Source organism: Triturus cristatus, chromosome 1_1 (assembly GCF_964204655.1).
Source record: "Triturus cristatus chromosome 1_1, aTriCri1.1, whole genome shotgun sequence".
Taxonomy (NCBI): domain Eukaryota; kingdom Metazoa; phylum Chordata; class Amphibia; order Caudata; family Salamandridae; genus Triturus; species Triturus cristatus.
This window is the reverse complement of record NC_140579.1, coordinates 1,244,126,562-1,244,140,020: the sequence shown is the minus strand read 5'-3', so window position 1 is coordinate 1,244,140,020 and position 13,459 is coordinate 1,244,126,562. Positions and strand designations below refer to the sequence as shown.

Sequence of the window (13,459 nt, the reverse complement as noted above, 5' to 3'; positions counted from 1 at the left end):
TGTTGGAACAACATTTTTGTAAACAATATTTAGGACAGAACACCCTATGTTTGATGCTATTTCTGCCTACAATATTCTAAGATTAACATCTTATCTCATATTATTTGTCTTGTCCTGTCCTTGCCATCTCCCCTTTCTCATTCAGTGATTTTGGTGACTTTAAAGTGACATAAATTGATAAATAACCAACATATCAAAAATAATTGGGACCCAGTTCACAAAGAAATTAGAATACACGTGTAGGGTTACACTTATATGTGGATGCGGATTTAAGAATTTCAGCAATTCTAAAGCGTTGCCAGAAAAGTACGTCTGGGACACTTTTTAGAATTCTTCTTTACGCATGCGTAATTTTACTGATTATAACATTACACATGCAAAAATTGTCATGCCTGAGTGCAATTGCACTTTTTAACTTTTATAATTTTTCTCTTCACAGGCAATATATATTTCCCCAAGGAGAACCCAACCTTCCCATAAGAGTCTACCAATTTTGCAGGTATTCCCTTCCCACTCCAAACCTAGGAAACACATTTACTCCTTCCATTGGCAAGAGTACATTTGCAAGCATTTCCAATGTAGGAATAGGCAAAGAAAACTTTGAGAACGCCCACAAATCCCATCTCCTCTCACAACCACCGCCTCCCCACACAGAAGCAGATTTCCTACATAGACCAAGTGTAACATTAGATGTGCATGAATGGATTTAAAAGTGCAGATTCACATGAACAGGCACTCATAAATCAAGACATCTTTATTTTGATCGGTCGGTGGGAGGGGTGTTGTGTGGATGGAGTAAGATGAATGAAACTTGTCGTTCACATCTGAGGACATGCAAGAATAGTGTTCGACGTCAGCAGTAAAATTATCCTGACTGGTCTAGTCACGAACATAAAGTTGTCCAGTCATGCTTCCTGTTGGCGGTGTTTTCGGACGCTTGTTTGCCCGATGCTGCGTGGGGGGGGGGCTTCGACACACTGCAGCGGGGGCACAGCTCACGCTGAAGGAGTGTTTCACACTTCTCAGAGAGCGAGCGGGGGGCGGGATGGATGACTCGCGGCTGCTTCTGCTCCTGCCCACGGCGCGCCCAGAGACCCTTCCTCCTCCTCGAGGCACAGCCCGGGCTCCTCCAGCTAAACAAAACAGCAGCTGCTGGCTCTCGAGCGCCGCGAGAAGCGCTGTTTTACCGAACACGCGCGCGCACCGCCCGGCCCGGGACTTGTTGACCAGCCCAGAGTTGTCGAATACCTCGAATAGCTGTCATATTTGCGGTTGCTGCTGCTCCAAGTCAGCGGGGCTCGGCATTTTTTTCCTGTTGTGCTGTAAACGAAGAGACTAGCTTTTGTCACCCATGGTTGCCTCTCGGAGCTACCCAAATTGGCAAGACCCCAAGCCCCCGCTGCCCCCACCGCTCCCTGCCTCAGAAGCTCACGAGCCTTGAAAAGTTTAGTTTGACAGCAGAACCACTACTGACAGATGTCACTGTACGTCTGGTGCAGGGCGGGCAGCTCTGGAAATGGGCAGGTGTCGTGAGGTTCGCCGTTTATTTTTATATTTAGTTCACGGTTGTGTTTATCTGCGAACCAGGCCCGGTTATTAAACAAATAAGCCAGGCACGACAGTAGCCAATTGATGGAATCACGGATCAGGCACTTCTAGATTTCAAAGGCACTTGACCGCAGAGCTTCCGTAATTCAATGGGGCTTCTGGTTAAGGCTTCTATGCGCAAACAGGGGGCAGCACTGCACTTTGCAGCAGCGTTACTGTACTCAGAACAGGGCAGTGGTGGAATGTTACTGCGGAGCTGATGAGCTTTTGGGACAGTGTCATTCATTCTTAGCAGAGGGGTTGTTGACCTTTTACAATTGCAGTACAGCCTATCTGCAAAGCTGCAGTGCCGCTTTTATTGATTTTCGAGACCCCAAGGCAAGTTATATTTGTGTTGCCCCTGTTCGGCACAACTTTTTGTTTTATTATCAACTCTCTGCCAATACAAGTCCACTAATAGCAAACACTCGTGCATGACAGGTTAAAGGTAGAGCAAGAGAGATAGACTGAGAGATGAACTTCACTTTCCCAGGTCCCCTTGGAAGGTGGGGCTCTGGGCAATTGGACACTTTGTCGTGTCTTATAACGTCTCTGCAAACCGCTGACTTGCTAATGGATCGATATTGCCACTGGTCAGCAGAGCTGATGTCTTATGTTAGTTTAGTACCGACACTTCTCAGTGGGGCTCTTGCACTTTCCATGGGACACTGGTGTCACTTCTTAGCAGCACCGGCACTTCCCAGCGAAATAGCAGCACTATTGATGTGCAATAGTGGTACGTCTTATTCACACTTCTGCATCTTCATGGCCTGGCGCCTCAGCACATCCTTGAGTTTCTATGAAAGCAGTTACATTCTTCTTGGCGCTGTTCAGCACAGCTGTAGTAGTACTTTCAGTGGGTGGGACAGCGGTGGTATTTCTCAACAAATGGGGTATTTTAAACAGACCTAAGTAGCAATTCTCGACAATGTTGTAAGGGTAACACGAATGTTGCTTGCTAGTGAGGATGCTACACACGTAATGCTCAAGTTAGCACTTCTCAGTTGAGAGCTATACTTTCATTGGTACAGGACATGCACCTGGCCACCTTTGGCACTTCTCGACTGAGGAGCTCTGCTTGCATCGGTACAGTAGATGTATCTGACCAACTTCGGCACTTTTCCAAGCAGGAGCTATACTTCCAGTGTTACTTTAATAAGCACCTAGTAAACCTCGGCACTTCTCTATTGAGGAGCTATACTTCCTCTGGTACAGTACATACAGCTGGCCATCTTTAGTACTTCTTGACTGAGGAGCTCTGCTTCCAGTGGTACAGTACGTGCACCTGACCAACTTCGGCACTTCTCTGTGAGGAGCTATACTTTCAGAGGTACAGTACGTACACCTGATGTTCTTTAAAAAGAGAAGGACTCGCAAACCTGCTAAACATGACGCAGGACGGGCACGTCTACCAGAGCTCCTTTAGTGCAAAATAAGATAGCCGAGCCGGGCACTTCTCGGACATGTACCTACCTTTAATGAGAAGGGCAGCACTGGCTCGGTTCAGTAGGGTAGCTGTACATTTCATGACAGCGGTGCCACTTCTCAATCAACGTCAGTACTTCTGGTGGGATCCTTCCCAGCACTTTAAAACTGCCCTTTAACTATCCCACTTTAGGATGGTGGCGGCTACCACACAGAGCACGGCTACCACACAGAGCACGGCTGCCCCAGCGCTTGTGTTTTTCACACTTTTTAAAAAGTCCGGGCTGAGAGAAGGGGGCTGCGGCTCCGGGCACGCTCGGGACAACAGTAGCCGGCACTTCTTAACGAGGTGCTTCGGTGGCTCCTAAGGGTTAAGCCAACAACTTTGGAGGGCGTTAAAGCCGCCGCCGCTGCTGCCAGCCACCGCCACACTCTGCAGCAGCAGCGGCGGCGGCCCTGAATTAGCATATCCGACCTCCTGGGAGAGGAGTCAAGTGATATGTGAGCCCGGGGCCGCGCGCGCCCAGGGAGCGAGGGGGAGGCCCCTGAGGCCGCCATTGGTCAGCGGCGGCGGCAGCTCCTTGGCGGAGGGGCCGGAGCTGCCCGTGCACCAACCTTCCGCTGGAGCTGCGGCTTGCACAGCGCGAGGGGCGGGAGGCAGGGGGACAGGCCGGCAGCAGGAGGAGGAGGCGGTGGCGAGGGGGAGGGAAGAACAGACACTGGGAAAAAGAAACAGGGAGGGCCTTTGACGCGGGGCGCCCGGGGGCAGAGAGGAGCTGCCTGGGCGTCATTCTGTTCATGGCAAGTGACCGACCTGTCTGTAGGCAGCAGGGATCGCGATCCACCGAGCTGTGGAGATACACTGACCCAGGGAGGTAACCCGTTATATTGCGATAACTCATCCGATCCATTGGGGTTGATCGGTCAGGTTGCTGCAGGTTGGATTGGGGACTTTGGCAGAATCGCCCGAACTTGGTCCTCTTTTATATAGAATCGTCCCCTCTCCTGCAGGACGCTATCACAGGGGCCGAGTTAGTCCGCTTCTGGGAAACTTCAGTTTAAAGGGAAATCCTCGGGCGCCTTTTCCCTCTTGCCGAATAGCGCGATACAGAAGGTACTGCGGTCTGCTCAGCCCGCAATAAATCAAGTGAGTAGAGAAGCCGTCACAAGTGTCCGAGGCGGAGCGGCTGCTGTGTTTTTTTTTATTTTATGTAGCTGGTTGCGTGCAGCCTCCGTCCCCCCTTAGCAGGTGTGTATTGTCACTCAGGGCCACGGGGCAGCGTGCAGTGGAAGACTACCCCCCTCCATTTCCCTCACCACAATGAGAGCCCCCTGCTGTGGCCACGGTAGCGCCCTGTCTGGTGGGAGGCCATCTGAGGTAGCATCATGGGCGTCCTTCTCCCAGAACAGTCTCCACACTGGCCGGCTGTCTGGTGCTGAAGGCGAGGAACAACAGCGTCCTTTTCGGATTCGGGGGCGTGTTTTGCTGTTGTCTCCTCCTTGAGACTTCTCGCAAAAAACATGCCCCCCGATCCGAAAAGGACGGGGCCTAATCGGAGTGACTGACCTCTTCTCCAGTGGCTGGCCAGCATTTATGAGGCCAGCCAATGGAGAACAGGGGAGAAGAGGGGCGGGTTCAAGCCCCTCTTCTCCAAGTCATTAAATCTCCGACTTCCGGTTCTGCCTTTCGGCAGACCGGTAGTCCTCGACCTAAAAAGGGATTTTTGTGAAGAGGAGTTACTCTATGTGTGAAACTTAGTAAAATAGTAAAATTTAACTGTTACCTGGCTATCCTTTTCTATTCAGGATGAAGTAATGGCCAGAGTAGCCTAGTGTTTTCAGGCTGCATTATTGTCTTTTCTCATCTCTTAAGTGTCTATGCAGGACTGCTGAAGAAGACAACTTAAGAGACTATATCTATTGAAGTGCTCCGGAGTCCACGCACATGGGCGGGACTATTCACATGATTAGGACTATACACAGATATCCCCTACTACAGAAATAGACTTCTGGCCAGGGCACCTGGGATGATTTTGGATTAACTTTGAAATGATGCCGATATGGTAATTTAGCTTGTTTCTGTATTATATACTGATAAAACATTACACAAGCACTTATTTGCATCATCATGGAGCACCCTAATTAATGTGTTTATATATATTTTAATCAAATAATTTTTTAATGATTTATGCTCTTTTTCTCTGTGGTTCATATGAAGCATATAGTTACTTTACTGTTTTCTTTAGGTTAATCCGACAACCCCTTTTGAGTAGTACCGTGTATCCATGGACAGGCTTATTAGTGCTCATAATTCTCTTATGACTCAACGCCAGGAGGGGGCGAAATAGAAAAAGGACTTTTTTTTCCACAGGAGCTGGAAAAAACTATTTAAGTAAATGCCTGCATACAGCATGACGGACTGAACCTGCTTTGTAAAGCAAAATGTCATTTCGGAAAAACTGACACCTGGTTGGATTTCTCTCAATTAGTTTTACAATACAGCACAAAAATAGACCCAGTTAAAAGCAATGACCCAGGTGTCTGCACTAAAGCATATGACAGAAGCCAGTAGACATTAGCAGACTGAATGTGTTCTAACTGGTCATTCATTGTCCACCTCAAAGAAGAAACATAACAGATCTTGATGTAAACAATTGTGGCTGAAGAATTGTAGCAGAGGCTTGAAATACAGACTTGAAATAGCTCCCAATAAGAGGACTTAATTAGCTAAGCTGAATACAGACATGCAAAAAAGACTCCTCCCTCAGAATGGCCAAAGCCTCATTACACTGAGTTATCCACATTTTCATTACGCAACAGAATTCAGGATGAAAAAGCTTTATAATTGCAAATGAACATATACACTGTGGGTGAGTGATCTGTAAAGTCTCTAAAGATCTAGCATTCCTATCTACTGCTGTCGATCAGTAAATCAGTACATAAGAAAAATCTGTTTGAGAAAAATACCAAATAAGTCAGACAATATAAAGACCTACCATGCATGTACTTCTTCTGCCATCAGCAGCTTTCTCTTGCTTCACGGACCCTGAATAACTGCACACTGTTTCTTCAGTACCAGGCTCCTGCTTGACTTTTACAAGATCTGATTTGTAGCCTGAATTCCTTTCTCCAGTTCTACCACTTGAACCACAGCTTTAAAATAAACAATTAGGTGATGAAGGGAAACTTTTTACTAAACTGCTTAAATTCACTGTTCCTCTATTTATTAAATCATCATTTACTCAATCTCCCATGCACTACATACATAAACTCAGTGACTAGGTTAGAATCTATTAACAATAATTAGTTGTGAAATGTGATGGAATCAAAACTTTTAAAAAACGCATTTCAGTGTACTGAAAAGCTCCGACTTGTCTTAAGGCAGCTTCATGGGACTCAATCGTGTAGGAGGTTATTATGCATTAATGCAGCATTTGCAGATAGTTCCAACACTTATCTAGGCTAGTGGGTATGAACAAAACAAATCCTCATTTTGAGTGCCTCTGGTTACAAATGAAGTGCTGAAAAGGTAGGGCAAAACATGTGTTAAATGATTGCTGGCCATGATCTACAACCAGTGGCAAGTCTTCAAAGGAATTTAACACTTCACTTTCAGCAAATTTCTCAAGTGCAGGTGTGAGATACTGTTTTAATGTTTGGTGAGAGTGAGCCAAACCCGTGAGCCTTATATTTAACGAATCTGCCTCCATCTTTTTTATGACCAAAACTTTGGTTAGCAGATTGGAGGGTCTTTGCGCAATCCACTGCCCTCAACGAACATGTTATTTACCTTCGGTAACGATATATCTGTAAGAAACATTAGTAGTGATAGATTCCTTACCTTAGATTTCCCCCCTGGCATCAGGCTGGATCCGAAATGTTTTCATCAGCAGTACCCCTGCATGTCGGAAGGTGGCGTTGTGCGGCTCTGCGTCCGTCGTTGGCATCGTGGTCACCAAAATGATGATGTGGCAGCTACTTAGACGCCGGCCTCGTGCGCGGACGTCAGTTCTGTACACGACTTTCCGCGCCAGGATCGCAGAGCCATGCAAGATACTGACCACTGGTGCCTTGAAACTAGGGCTCTGAAAGGGACGACCTTAACCCTAGAAATCAGTTCGCAGAACGGGGAGGATGGGTGGGGAGGTAAGGAATCTATCACTACTAATGTTTCTTGCAGATATATCGTTACCGAAGTTAAGTAACTTGTTCATCTGAAACAAACACAGTGATAGATTCCTTACCTTAGAATAGATACCCCAGCAATACCAAACCCGGTGGTGGGTCTGCAAACCAAGATCACACCAGAAATTCCTGGAAAACAGAACGGGCAAAGAAGCCGTCTCTCCGGACTTGGCTGTAAGGGAACACCACGTCCCAATGCCGTAGTGGCAACCATCGCCCTGGTGAAATGGGTGTGCAGTCCCAACGGAGGCTCCTTTTTAGCCAGAGAATATCAGGCTTTAATACACAAGATGACCCATCGGGAGATAGTCCGCTGGTGTACAGCCCGACCTTTCTTGGCGCCAACGTAGTCAACAAAGAGCTGGTTATCCACCCAGAACTGTTGTGGGCGGTTCAAGTAAATTGAAAGCGCACGTTTCGGGTCCAGACGGTGGAGCCTCTCTTCGTCTCTGGAAGGATACGGAGGTGGAAAGAAGGTGGGCAAAGTGATGGTCTGCCCGATGTGAAAGGCAGTGGCAACCTTCGGCAGAAATGATGAACGTGTTCTGAGCACAACCTTGTCCAGATGGACCGATAGAAAAGGAGGTTTACAAGAAAGAGTCTGGAGCTCACTCACTCTCCTGGCAGAGGTGATGGAAACCAGGAAAGCAGTCTTCAAAGTCAGCAGACGAACAGGACAGTTGTTAAGAGGCTCAAAGGTAGTGCACATTAAATATGTAAGAACCAGGTTCAAGTCCCACTATGGCATTACGAAGGGAGTAGGAGGGAAAGATGAGTAATGCCTTTGAGGATTCTATTTACAACAGGGGACTTGAAAAGAGGGCTGATCAGGGAGCCTGAGAAAAGACGAAATAGCAGAAAGGTAGCCCTTGATAGTGCCCATAGCAGAGCCCTGCTGGGCCAAAGAAAGAAGAAACAAAAGGACTTCTGAAAGAGGGGCAGAATGGGGATCCACAGCCTTTGCTGTGCACCATGCCACAACTTTGTTCCCCTTGCAGGCGTATACCAACTTAGTGGAGGGCCGCCTGGCCGCCAGAATGACATTACAAACTTCAGGAGGCAAGTCAAAAGGAATCAACTGCGCCTCTCAATCTCCACGCAAGACGGTGGAGACTGGACAGGTTCGTGTGGAGGACCGTCCCCTGCTGCTGCGACAGAAGATCCTTCCGAAGAGGCAGTCTGATTGGGGGATCGATGGTCATACTGAGGAGCTCGGGATACCATACTCTTCGAGCCCAGTCCGGAGCCACAAGAATGACTTGAGCCCGGTCGCGCCTGATCTTCTTCAGTACTCTGGGCAGAAGTGGTATAGGCGTACAACAGACCGCAACTCCACTTGCGACAAAAAGCGTTGCCTAGCGAGTGCCGCCTTGGAAATTCCAACGCACAGAACTGCTGACATTGCGTGTTCTCTTCCGTGGTGAATAGATCTAACCAAGGCTCTCACCACTGTCGAAATAGACCTTGCGCCAAGTCCGAGAGAAGACGCCATTCGTGATCCCTCATGCAGCTGAGTTTGTCCGCCCTGGCGTTCAGTGAACCTGCCAGGTGTTGAACCACCAGGGAAATGCCCTGATGTTTCAGCCATGTCCAGAGGCGCAGAGCCTCCTGACATAGGGTCCATGACCCCACCCCGTTTGTTGCAGTACCACATGGCGGTGGTGTTGTCTGTGAACACCTGCACTCCTCTCCCCTTGACAGTGGGAAGGAATGCCTACAGTGCAAGTCGGATCGCCCGAAGCTCCAGAAGGTTGATATGGAGCCTGGACTCCGCCGGAGACCAAAGGACTCTGATCTCCGCCTCTCCCATGTGACCGCCTCATCCCAGGAGGGACGCATACGTCACCACTGTGTGCTCCGGTTGGGGAAGGGAGAGGGATCTGCCATTGACCCAATGCCGGTTTGTGAGCCACCACTGCAACTGTCTTGCAGTGCCCACAGGGATCTGGACGGACTCGGACAGGTACCGCTGATGCTGCGCCCACTGAAACTTCAGGTCCCACGGCAGAGCCAACATAAGCCATCTGGTATGATCGACCAGCAGGATGCAGGGGGCCAGAAGGCCCAGCAGCCTCAAGGTCAAACTGACCGAAACCCAGGATAGAGGCCGAAAGATCGGAATCAGAGCCTGAATATCCTGGAATCGCCGTTCGGGAGGATAGACCCAAAAGAGCGTCGTATCCAGAGTTACTGCGATGAAGAGGACACATTGATGCAGAATCCCAGCAAATGCAGGAGGCCGGCCATAGTCTGGAGGTGGGAGACTACTGTCTGGGGCGATCCCACCTTCAACAGCCAGTCGTCGAGATAGGGGGAAGACTGGAACCCCTGATCTGCGCAGATGAGCTGCGACCACCGCCATCACTTTCGTGAACACCCGAGGGGCGCTGGTAAGGCCAAAAGGGAGCATGGTAAACTGAAAGTGCTAGTGGCCTACCGTAAACCGCAGGTAACGCCGGTGGGCCGGCAGGACGGGAATATGGAAATATGCTTCCTGTTGAAGAAGTGCCAAGTGATCCCCCGACATGCGATGGTACTGGGGTGGCATGGCTGGAGGGGTAGTCTCGAAGGGGAGGGACCTAGTTTAGGACACCCCCGTGCCGCACGGCCACCAGCTGCTGCGTGTGCCTCCAGCCTGCCTGCCTCGCTGCCCCGGCTGCCGCCGCGTGACCACGCCTCCTGCCACCGAGCGGCGTGGTCCGTGCTCGCCTGACCTGCAGGCTCCTGGGCACCGCTTCTTGCCCTGTGCCCCTGTATGTATTGTATTGTATTGTAAATTTGTATTTCTGTAGTGCCTGTTTGCCTGTTTTCTTGTTGCCCCGTCTCTTCCCTCCCCGCTCCCCGCTTCCCGCCACCGCCGCTAACCACGCCCCTTTTCTCCTTCTGTACCCTCCCCGCTCCCGCCTCCCAGCTGCTCCGCCCCCCCTCGCACTTGGCCATATATGGCGACCGTGAGACGCAGGTGTGATCTAGTTTAGGACACCCCCGCGCCGCACGGCCACCAGCTGCTGCGTGTGCCTCCAGCCTGCCTGCCTCGCTGCCCCGGCTGCCGCCGCGTGACCACGCCCCCTGCCACCGAGCAGCGTGGTCCGTGCTCGCCTGACCTGCAGGCTCCTGGGCCCCGCTTCTTGCCCTGTGCCCCTGTATTTATTGTATTGTAAATTTGTATTTTTGTAGTGTCTGTTTGCCTGTTTTCTTGTTGCCCCCGTCTCTTCCCTCCCCGCTTCCCGCCACCGCCGCTAACCACGCCCCTTTTCTCCTTCTGTACCCTCCCCGCTCCCGCCTCCCAGCTGCTCCGCCCCCCCTCGCACTTCGCCATATATGGCGACCGTGCGAACGCGCAGCGGGCGCGCCGATTGTGCGCCGAAGGCGCGCCAAAGGTATGCCCGTCTGCGCCCGTCCGCGCCCAGTGCCAGGACCCCTGGCCCCCACAGACGGAAGACGACCCGATTGTCCTACAACACCACCGAACTCAGCGCACTCAACACCGGCGGCATCCCTGGATGTTACCGAGCCACCCCGAAGCACACCCACGGACCCTTCAGCTGCCACGCCTGCAAGTTCACCTGCATCCGGACCGGCCCCACACCAGCACCCGCCAAGCCGAACACCAGCAGCAACCACCTCAAGTGCATCCTGCTCAACACCCGCTCCGTCCACAGGGACACCATCGAACTCTGGAACCTTCTCGACACCACAGTTGCCTTCCTCACGGAAACCTGGATGAACGACTCCTCAGCACCCGACATCGCCATCGCCATCCCAGAGGGATACAAGATCACCCGGAGAGACCGCGACAACCAGACTGGAGGAGGCATCGCCATCATCCACAGGGACACCATCCACATCTCGACCAACACCGACGACACCCTGAAAACAGCCGAACACCTGCACTTCCAGATCCACACCGACCCGAAGACCACCCTCAGGGGGACCCTGATCTACCGACCCCCGGGACCACGCACACAATTCAGCAAGGACATCGCCGACTTCGTCAGCCCGCATGCCCTCCCCTCCGCTGACTACATCCTCCTGGGGGACCTCAACTTCCACCTGGAGAACAACAACGACCGCAACACCACCACCCTGCTCGACAACCTCGGACTCAAGCAGCTGGTATCCACCCCCACCCACCTCGCCGGACACACACTCGACGCAGTCTTTTCATCCAGCAAAGACATCGCCTTCAACCACGCCACTGGACTCCACTGGACGGACCACAGCTGCGTCCACTTCAGCTTCCAAAGTACGACGATCCACCACCACCAGCAACCGGTTGCTCGAAGAAGCTGGAACAAGATCTCAGCCGACCAGCTCGCCGCTTCCCTGAGCCAGCACCCCCCCGCCAGCTCAGCGAACCCCAGCCAGGCTGCCGACAACCTCACGAAGTGGATCAACAACTGCGCGGACGACCTCGCCCCACTGAGGACCCCGCCTAGCAGACCCGGCAGCAAGAAGGCCCCATGGTTCACCGACGAACTCAAGATCTCCAAGAAGAACTGCCGAGCCCTCGAGAAAGCCTGGAGAAGAGAACCAACACCGGACAACACGACCGCCCTCAAGCTGGCCACCCGGAAGCACCACCAACTGATCCGCGCCACCAAGAAAACTGCATTCAAGGACCGGCTGGACAACAACGCACACAATTGCAAGGAACTCTTCAACATCGTCAAAGAGCTCTCCAACCCCAACGCCGGAAACAACGACATCACCCCATCGCAAGACCTCTGCAATTCCCTCGCCTCCTACTTCCACAACAAGATCGCGGACATACACAACAGCTTCAGCACTCAACCGACGCACGCCACAACCGAACCACCGCCCCCCACCACCACCCTCCGCGCCTGGACTCCGATCAGCACCGAAGACACCATTCGCATGATGAACTTCATCCACTCCGGATCTCCGACCGACCCCTGCCCTCGCTACGTCTTCAACAAGGCCGACGCGGTCATCGCACCCCACCTACGGGACATCATCAACACCTCCGACACCGCCACCTTCCCGGAGAGCTGGAAGCACGCCGAACTCAGCGCCCTTCTAAAGAAACCTACAGCGGACCCCACCGAACTCAAGAATTACCGCCCCATCTCGCTCCTCCCGTTCCCAGCCAAAGTCATAGAGAAGACCATCAACAAGCAGCTGGCCGCCTTCCTCGAGACGAATGGATCCCTCGACCCCTCCCAGTCTGGCTTCCGAGCCAACCACAGCACCGAAACCGCCCTCATCGCTGCCACCGATGACATCCGAGCCCTGATGGACAACGGAGAAACAGCGGCCCTCATCCTCCTAGACCTCTCCGCGGCATTCGACACTGTCTGCCACCGCACCCTAGTGCAGCGCCTCAGCAGCGTCGGAATGCAGGAGAAGGCACTGGAATGGATCATCTCCTTCCTCGACGGAAGAACACAGAGAGTCCGTCTACCACCGTACAAGTCAGAGGCCACCGAAGTCATCTGCGGCGTCCCTCAAGGATCCTCGCTGAGCCCCACCCTCTTCAACGTCTACATGAGTCCCCTCGCGGCCATCGCACGCCAACACAACCTCAACATCATCTCCTATGCCGACGACACCCAGCTGATCCTCTCCCTGACCAACGACCCCGCCGCCGCCAGAGCCAACCTTCACGAAGGGATGAAAGACGTAGCCGAGTGGATGACGACCAGCCGCCTGAAACTGAACTCAGACAAGACGGAAGTCCTCATCCTGGGCTCCTCGCCCTCCGCCTGGGACGACTCCTGGTGGCCCCCCCGCCCTGGGCTGCGCACCCAGACAGACAGACCACGCACGCAACCTGGGCTTCATCCTGGACTCCTCCCTCTCCATGACCAGACAAGTCAACTCCGTCTCCTCGTCATGCTTCTACATCCTGCGCATGCTACGGAAGATCTTCCGGTGGATCCCCACCAAGACCAGGAAGACGGTCACCCAGGCCCTCGTCACCAGCCGACTGGACTACGGAAATGCCCTCTACGCCGGAACCACCGCCAAGCTCCAGAAGAGACTCCAGCGGATCCGGAACGCCTCAGCCAGACTCATCCTCGACATCCCACGTCACAGCCACATCTCCGGACATCTGAAAGACCTGCATTGGCTCCCCGTCAACAAAAGAATCACCTTCCGCCTCCTCACCCACGCACACAAAGCCCTACACGATCAAGGCCCGAGCAACCTCAACAACCGCATCAATTTCTACGCTCCCAAACGACATCTCCGATCAGCCAGCCACGCCCTCGCCGCCGTCCCCCGTATCCGAAGAACG

The 13,459-nt window shown here is 52.4% G+C and overlaps 1 protein-coding gene across 2 annotated transcripts in view; it reads right to left on the bottom strand.

Moving 5' to 3' along the window:
• Window positions 1-13,459, bottom strand: part of TRIM33 (tripartite motif containing 33) — a 695,715-nt gene that overhangs the window by 387,669 nt on the left and 294,587 nt on the right. For both annotated transcript variants that reach the window (XM_085652097.1, XM_085652090.1), the window contains one exon: window positions 6,009-6,165. In XM_085652097.1, the coding sequence (XP_085508223.1) occupies window positions 6,009-6,165 (157 nt within the window). The remainder of the gene's footprint in view (window positions 1-6,008; window positions 6,166-13,459) is intronic.